We start from the raw sequence: 8,870 nt of genomic DNA, 5'->3' as shown, positions 1-8,870 counted from the left end.
CCCATTGAGCATCTCTGGAGAGACCTGAAAATGGCTGTCCACCAACGTTTACCATCCAACCTGACAGCACTGGAGAGGATCTGCAAGGAGGAATGGCAGAGGATCCCCAAATGCAGGTGTGAAAACTTGTTGCATCATTCCCAAAAAGACTCATGGCTGTATTAGCTCAAAAGGGTGCTTCTACTAAATACTGAGCAAAGGGTCTGAATACTTATGACCATGTGATATTTCAGTTTTTCTTTTTTTATAAATCTGCAAAAATGTCAAACATTCAGTGTTTTTCTGTCAATATGGGGTGCTGTGTGTACATTAATGAGGAAAAAAATGAACTTAAATGATTTTAGCATATGGCTGCAATATAACAAAGAGTGAAAAATTTAAGGGGGGCTGAATACTTTCCGTACCCACTGTAAGTGGTGATATGGCACTCACAATTTTAAAGTTGTGTTGACAGCACTGCCCTTTTACCAAGAAGTCAGTTCACTGAGTGATCTGGATAGCTTTACTAAGTAAAACCCCTTGCCTGGAACATGATGTAAAAACAACTGTTGATTTTACTCAGCAAAAGAATTCAGTTAAATCAGTACATCTGCTTCCTAGAACTGATCGCAGGGGCGATAATGCACTGATGTGTAAAACGTCTCTATACTGGTGTTGTGTCTTCTTCCACCAGGCCTTTGTCAGTGCTCAGAACCAGCTGACATTGCCATTTTTAGAGCGCTGTGAGGTGCGAGACCTGTTCAAGGAGCGTATGACTGAGCTTTATGATTACCCCAAGTATAGCTGCCCTTTCAAGAGGGGGAGTAGGTGAGTTAGCGAGCCGCAACAGAATCATGTTTTAGCATTTCCTTAATATTTTAAAGTAATGTAAGTTGTGACACTCTATGGCGACATCAAAGCAAACTGGATTTGTCTTTTATTTTAGGCACACAGATCTTTCAACCTCCTGTGCATCTTAATGATTTCCCTCCTTATTTTCAGGTACTTTCACTTCTACAACACAGGCCTTCAGAACCAGAGTGTGATGTATGTGCAGGAGAGCCTGGATGCTGAGCCCACAGTCTTCTTAGACCCAAACACTTTTTCTGATGATGGGACAGTTGCCCTGAGAGGTAGGACCAAAAAATGACCTTGTGCTGTGTTATGAGGTTTACTTATTGATTATTTTGTGTTATGTTTTGCTCATTGGATAGTAAAAGCTATATTTTGCAAGAAATTGCATGAAGGGGAGCAAATGCTTGTGTTGTGATGGCTTTGTAAATGCTGCTATGATAGATTACCGCAAATGTTGTTTAATATGGCAATAAACTACTGAAGGTTAGTAATATTTCAGAATTAGTCTGCTATTTGTCACATCCACACTGACAGCTAAATAAAGTCTGCTGTCTTTGTTGATATCCTGTTTCTGTTCCTCTTCCTTAAGGCTATGCATTCTCTGAGGACGGGGAGTACGTGGCATACGGCACCAGTGCCAGTGGGTCCGACTGGGTGGAAATCCGATTCCTGCGGGTTGAAGGTGCAGTGCCTCTGGAGGACCACCTGGAGCAAGTCAAATTTAGCTGTATGTCCTGGACACATGATGGCAAAGGACTTTTCTATAACTCCTATCCTGACCAGGAGGGCAAGAGTGATGGTGAGAGCGTGTTAAAACTACCCCTTAAAACATTAAAAAATGATTAGCTAATTAGTAAAGCACAGTAATTACTTAAAACTAACATTTAAGACTAAAGATAAATTAGATCTTCTGAAAAACTGATATTCTGTATTTTTCAGGCACTGAAACCTCCACCAACCTTTACCAGAAGCTGTATTTTCATGTTCTGGGGACTCCCCAGTCTGAGGACGTGCTGTGTGCTGAGTTCCCTGATCACCCCAAATGGATGAGTGGGGCTGAGGTATAACTGATAGTTGGTTTGTTTGTTTTTTTCTAAAAATGAAAAATGTCCTAAAAAGAATATAAGTGTTGCTTGATATTTAGAAATGGTTTAGTGATTGCATGATTATTGCAGGTATCAGATGATGGGCGCTACGTGCTGCTGTCTATCAGGGAAGGTTGTGATCCAGTCAACAGATTGTGGTATTGTGACCTCCAGACCACTCCTGAGGGTATTACAGGTACATTACATTTGGTTAGAGAGTCACAGCTTGTCTTTAATTGTGTAGGTTTATGTAGGTTTGTGTAGGTCTAAAATACTCCTCCTCTTATGTCTAGGCCTTTTGCCATGGGTGAAGCTAATCGACAACTTTGACGCCGAGTACGAGTATGTGACCAATGAGGGCACGTTGTTTACTTTCAAGACCAACTTAGATGCCCCACGTTACCGCCTCATCAACATCGACTTTGCCTCTCCGGATCAGTGCAACTGGAATGAACTGATCCCACAACATGACAAGGACGTTATTGGTCAGCTGTTGCAATACATGTTAGCAGTTATTAAATTGCAGTAGATTAGGGCTTGAAATGATCTTTTTCTGTTAACATAAAATTCTACTTTGTTGATTATGTCTCACCTGCAGTATTCGCCACCTGTACATACTCAAGCTACCTGTTTGTGTGTTTCCTCCACGATGTGAAGAATGTGCTGAAAATGTACCGTCTGAGCTCAGGGGAGGAGCTGAGGACCTTCCCTCTTGATGTTGGCTCTGTAGTAGGCTTCACAGGGCGGAAGCGAGACTCTGAGATCTTTTATTATTTCACTTCTTTCTTATCCCCAGGTAAAAGATGGATAAATGCTTCATGCTATTGATGAATATAGCAACTCGGTTTGTCTAGGTATTGATGCCATGTCACTGGCAATGACATTTGTTGCTGTAGAAAATCATTTTAAGCCTAAGATAAGTGTTGTGAAATGTTTTTTTTTTTTTTTTCCAGATTTCAGATGTACAGGGTTATGTATGAGGACACAGGCTGAGGAAAAAACTGCTAACAGTGCTGAGATGATTGCAGTTATATGAATATAAATTCTGTATGTTATGAAAATGTTGAGTGCTGCATTTGTTTGCTTTCATGTTAAACATGCTACAGTGCTCGTGACAGTTGCTTTATCTTCTGGGTTGCATATTGTGTTCACAAGTGATTTAGAGAAGCTAGAAGCAAAAAATGAAATGATGAATTTCTTACTTTCATGCAGCCATCATTTACCACTGTGACCTGACCAAGGAGCCGCTGCAGCCCCACATCTTTAGAGAGGTCACTGTCAAAGGCTTCAGTCCCTCTGACTACCAGACCACCCAGGTAACTGGAATATTTGCTACTCTTTGATACTGACAAAATTTCATTTTATTTGTAAGCAGAGATGTAGAGGTTTTACACAGAACCTCTCATCTTCTTTCTGATAAGTAAAGTACACAGCAGTTTGAAAGTCTACTTGCTGGGACGTTTCAAGAACAGCATATACATCAATCAGATGTTTTAAAAGTACAGAGCCAGTGAATAACAGGTATTAATCAAGATGTCAGGAGAAAAAAAAAACAAAAAACAATCAGTCCGTCTTTTTCCATATTTTTGCCAGATCTTTTATCCCTCCAAGGATGGTTCTCAGATTCCCATGTTTATAGTTCACAAGAAAGGCATCAAAATGGATGGATCACATCCAGGTTTTCTGTATGGCTACGGAGGCTTTAACATCTCCATCACGCCAAGCTACAGTGTCTCTCGACTCATCTTTGTCCGACACCTGGGAGGAGTCCTGGCTGTCGCCAACATCAGAGGAGGAGGAGAGTACGGGGAGACCTGGCACAAAGGTGAGGAGACTTGTGTAAGACACACTGCTATAAATCTGATCATGGAAACTGTTTTAGTTGTCCTGGGTTAATGTGGATTTGTCATTTAACAGAGCTGTGTAATGTGATAAACAGGATGTTAGTGATACTGATGCAGTTTTTTCCTGCTTCTGTAGCTCTGTTTCAGTCCTGCTGTAGCATTTAGCAGCTTTGTATATAGTAGGGTATTTATTATGTTCATCCATTTTGTTCATTATAAAATGCACTATCTTTCAAAATCTATAGATATATACTGTATATAATGCCAGCACAAAAACTCTGTGTACTTTGTATTTGTCTCTGTAGCTGGCATGTTGGCCAACAAGCAGAACTGCTTCACAGACTTCCAGTGTGCAGCTGAATATCTCATCAAGGAGGGATACACTTCACCTTCCAAACTGACTATAAATGGAGGCTCCAATGGTGGCCTGCTTGTAGGTGTGTATGCCACTGGCTAAAAAAACAACAAAGTCTACACAGCCCAACATCCAGACTAAGCTTCAGATGGGTTGTCTTTGCTGCAAGATTACTGTTTTGCCCTGATTGTCGTCATCTGTGTTTCTTCCCTCAGCGGCCTGTGTGAACCAGCGGCCCGAGCTGTTCGCCTGTGCTGTAGCTCAGGTAGGTGTCATGGACATGCTGAAGTTCCACAAGTTCACAATTGGCCATGCCTGGACCACGGACTTTGGCTGTTCAGAAGACAAAGAGCAGTTTGAGTGGCTCATCAAGTAGGTATATGTTTGTCAGTGTAAAATATACAATATATTGAATTCATATCAACTGCCCTACTGAATTAAGCACTTTCTGATTGTCTAGAGATGATGTGTGTTTTTCATATTCATCTCTGTATTTATACTAGTTTACAGAACACTCGTAACCAAAATTAGGTCTGGATTGATTAGTCGATCAACACAAAATTAACTGGCAACTATTTTGATAATATATTTGTTGTTTCAGTTATTGTTTAAAACTGTGAAACATTGTCTGGTTTCTTCCTCTCCGATGTGAGAATTATGTTTGTGTCATATATGATCATCTTTGGGTTTTGAACTGCAGGGTTTCCACACGTCCTCAAAAAGTCTAAAAATTCAATCAACTGAATTTTATGCATCAAAAATACAATTTTAAATACAATTTTGATAGGTCTTAAAAAATGTTGATCATACTTAGGTTAAGCTGATTATTTTAACATTCAGTTGACACCTGTAATTTCACGTTAACTTCAGGCGTGGTTTTGGGGAAATCTTTAGGTGACAAAGTCATACCGCCTGCGGTACGTCGGTTCCATGTTGTAGTACTTTCTCTCATAAGTTCGTATTTATCACGCTATAATAAAACTACAAAACAAACCAACTTGGAATCAGAATATCCTCAAATTTTGCAGCCCGGACATAATTTGTTGGAGAATGCAGCGTCTCTTATAAGTGAGCGTTCTTTTAAAAAACCTGCCTGATTTTGGGGAGTGCAAGTTTAATGAGACCTGGACTGAAAAGAAGCGGATTTCATTCTCAGTTGAATTGAAGCCTCATAAACAACGCATTTGCCACCCACTGCAAGATGTGCAGGAAAACACAGAACCACTGTTAAAAGCCTCCAGCTCATGGCAGTGCCTGCCAACAAAGGATACTTTCTGTATTGGTAAATGAGAGTGAGAGTGTCATCAAGGCCCCAGCACGACCCACTCCGCTCCAACTCCTGCAACACTTGTAAGAAGCCTCTGGACAACATTTGGATCTACATCAACATTAAAAACCAAAGGTGCAGGCTTCAGCATGGATACTCTTAAATTGCATTCGGTGTGGTCTAAAAAAGTCTTAAATTGAACTTGAACACTGCAGGAACCCTGGACTGTTGGTTGGATTAAACAAGGAATTTAAAGGCAACACCTTGGGCTCTGTGAAGTTATAACAGGCATTTTTAGCTATTTTCAAACATTTTATAGGCAAACTGATTAATCAGTTGGTTGAGAATATAAACTGCAGGTGAATAGATCAGTTAAAAGGATAATTAACAGCAGTTCTTACCATCATACAGGTTGTTAGTATTTTCTACTCTTATGCTAATGTTTGGCCTCTCAACCTTCCCACTCCTCCTGTGTCTCAGATACTCCCCGCTCCATAACATCTGCATCCCAGAGGGCAATGGAGTCCAGTACCCAGCAGTACTGCTGCTGACAGGGGACCACGATGACCGGGTGGTGCCTCTCCACTCTCTTAAATACATCGCCACCCTGCAGTACATTGTAGGCCGCAGCCCCAAGCAGACAAACCCACTGTTCATCCTTGTGGACACAAAGTCAGGCCATGGTGCGGGCAAGCCCACTAGCAAGGTCATCCAGGAGGTGGCTGATACCTATGCCTTCATCGCTCACTGTCTCAACATCTGCTGGGTCAAATAACGTGTGTGTGTGTGTGTGTGTGTGTGTGTGTGTGTGTGTGGGTGTGGTTTTGTTTGTTTTCTTCCAATACTCAAATCGTCTTTGGAATACTGTTCATGCCAGGTATTCTTTTTAAACTTTACACCAACAGGGCAACATCTTTTCTTCATGTTTATCTATTTTTGTTACCCCCTTCCTTCTCAGCATGAGCCTGTTAGGACACAGACTCGTTAGGATCTCTGATTGCACTTGAACATGAGTACAGTATAAGCCAACTAGCAGCACTCAAAACTCTCACTCCCCTGAAGCCCATGTTTGTAGTCCTACTGAAACTAAGCGTGACTACATCATCAGCGATGGCTGTGTAAAGGGATGGACTAACTTCACGGTTAGAGTGATCGGCCAGTCAGCCGTTACAGTCAAGATGCAAACGTTTATTTGAAGATGGTTTCTGCATCCTTTGGGTGCTCCAACATGATGAATATTTATTTTTTGTTTGTGCACAGAATGGAAATGCTGGATGTTGAATCATTTCAGCTTGTACAAGTTTGATGAGACAGTGTTGTGCAAATGATAATACTGCATTTCAACAGTATTACTGTGGATGTGAGTGTGGAGACTTGCAAAACACACTTTGCATTGTATGTGTGTGTGTGTTTGTGTGTGCGTGTTAGCTCCCACATTTATTTCATATTGATAATGATTTCTACCTCGACATGTACTGATTGTTTAAAAGAATAGTACACAATGCCACCGCCACAATAAACAGGTTTTTAAACAGTGATTGTTTCCTGTCCATTTATTCTTTTGAGAGTTGACATTTATAGTCGGTTGTACTTTTTTTTTTATCTTTAAATGCTGTCACATACAACATGAGTGACAGATTTGATGACAAAACTAAGCTAATGCAAATAAAATGTTCTGATAAAATAGGCACGTTTATCTCAAGAGAATCGTTGACCACAGAACGAATGTGTTTAGTGCTGAAGAGCCAAAGAAGCTGCTGTTGCAGTCACTGTGTAGGAGCCTGACCTTCCTGCAGGGGGCAGTCACTCTGAAAATAACCACCACCTGCAGCAGAAGCAGAAAAAGACTAATAGCGGTCTAATAGAGGGCCCCATGTGGATTATTAGACATAGGCTGCATGTTTTCTATTTAAGAGCTTCTATGATATCCCAGTTGAATGTTTGAAATATGTAGAGATCTCTTAAAAATGGCACACTGACTTTTTCTGTGGCAAAATGCAAATGACAACAAAAGAGAGTGGTTCACTGACATGTGCATGAATGTTTGATTTTTTTTTCCATTTCTTAAACACAGTTTGATTATATTGCATGAACTGAGCATTAAATTAAAGAAGGGTATATTTTCTAATTTTACAAATGCATAATTTAATGTGTACAAATAGTCATAACAGAACAGTATGTTTTAACTTCCTGTTTTTCTTGTCTCATTTCTGTCCTTTAGATATTATTTTCACAAAATCCAACATTTCAGTTACTTAAGTCCAGCTGAGAAAAGGCTTTTAGGTCTACACAGCTGCAGACAAGTACAACTTGAACCTCGAAAACTTAGCAGGACAAAAATATTTGTCTCAGGTGTAGACAATGAAATGGTTCCTCTGTAGCAGTGTGTTTAGTGTCAAGGTGTTTAAAACTTTTTTAGATTCTTACTCTCAGCACATGAATACATACAAAAATTAACTTTTTTATTCAATTAGAATTAAAGCAAAAAGATTAAGATCGTGACGATGTGATGAGTTTGACTGGTAGATGAGGAAATACCTCAAACTTAGTAGAAATATAGATGCACAGATTCTTTTTTCATGTTAGGGAAAATGCAAACCAGACATTAAGAATAAGAGAAGTTTGTTTGGCTTTTTGGGGGGGGAAATATAACAATTAACCTTAAAGATGAAGTTTTCAGATTTTGATGAAAGTATTAAGATTGTATAATTCTATACTGTCATTTGTCAGTCTACTAGTGGCAAAACAAAAATGGCAGCTACATACAGTGCAAGAGATGGAATTTTCTTTATTTCATGTGCATGTAAATATACCAGTGTTTATGTTTTCTTAGTTTCTATGCAAGAAAGTAAAAAATTAGAACTGAAATCCAGAAACAGGCCTACAGTACAAGACAAACATGAAAACTAAATTACAAAATTTTAACCACCTGTATTAATGTAATAGACTTGTCCTAGCTTATACAGATTTTTTTACAAACCCGATTCCAAAAAAGTTGGGACACTGTACAAAATGTGAATAAAAACAGAATGCAATGATGTGGAAGGTTGAAATTCCAGTATTTTATTCAGAATAGAATATAGATAACATATCAAATGTTGAAAGTGAGACATTTTGAAATGTCATGCCAAATATTGGCTCATCTTGGATTTCATGGGAGCTACACATTCCAAAAACGTTGGGACAGGTAGCAATAAGAGGCCGGAAAAGTTAAATGTACATATAAGGAACAGCTGGAGGACCAATTTGCATCTTATCAGGTCAATCGGCAACATGATTGGGTATAAAAAGAGCCTCTCAGAGTGGCAGTGTCTCTCAGAAGTCAAGATGGGCAGAGGATCACCAATTCCCCCAATGCTGCGGCGAAAAATAGTGGAGCAATATCAGAAAGGAGTTTCTCAGAGAAGAATTGCAAAGAGTGTGAAGTTATCATCATCTACAGTGCATAATATCATCCAAAGATTCAGAGAATCTGGAACAATCTC

At 39.6% G+C, this 8,870-nt stretch overlaps 1 protein-coding gene across 1 annotated transcript in view; it reads left to right on the top strand.

Moving 5' to 3' along the window:
* prep (prolyl endopeptidase) overlaps positions 1-6,912 on the top strand; it is a 10,476-nt gene extending 3,564 nt beyond the window's left edge. The window contains exons 3-14 of the mRNA XM_020588286.1: positions 674-807; positions 982-1,112; positions 1,424-1,633; positions 1,774-1,895; positions 2,010-2,115; positions 2,213-2,404; positions 2,518-2,715; positions 3,132-3,235; positions 3,513-3,744; positions 4,069-4,200; positions 4,334-4,490; positions 5,866-6,912. Of these exons, the coding sequence (XP_020443942.1) occupies positions 674-807; positions 982-1,112; positions 1,424-1,633; positions 1,774-1,895; positions 2,010-2,115; positions 2,213-2,404; positions 2,518-2,715; positions 3,132-3,235; positions 3,513-3,744; positions 4,069-4,200; positions 4,334-4,490; positions 5,866-6,160 (2,013 nt within the window). The 3' untranslated portion in view covers positions 6,161-6,912. The remainder of the gene's footprint in view (positions 1-673; positions 808-981; positions 1,113-1,423; positions 1,634-1,773; positions 1,896-2,009; positions 2,116-2,212; positions 2,405-2,517; positions 2,716-3,131; positions 3,236-3,512; positions 3,745-4,068; positions 4,201-4,333; positions 4,491-5,865) is intronic.
* The last annotated feature ends 1,958 nt before the right edge of the window (positions 6,913-8,870 follow it).

The sequence above is a fragment of the Monopterus albus genome, unplaced genomic scaffold, assembly GCF_001952655.1.
Source record: "Monopterus albus unplaced genomic scaffold, M_albus_1.0 scaffold9.1, whole genome shotgun sequence".
Lineage (NCBI taxonomy): Eukaryota > Metazoa > Chordata > Actinopteri > Synbranchiformes > Synbranchidae > Monopterus > Monopterus albus.
Note: the sequence above shows the minus strand (reverse complement) of the source record. Positions and strands in the feature narration are given on the sequence as shown.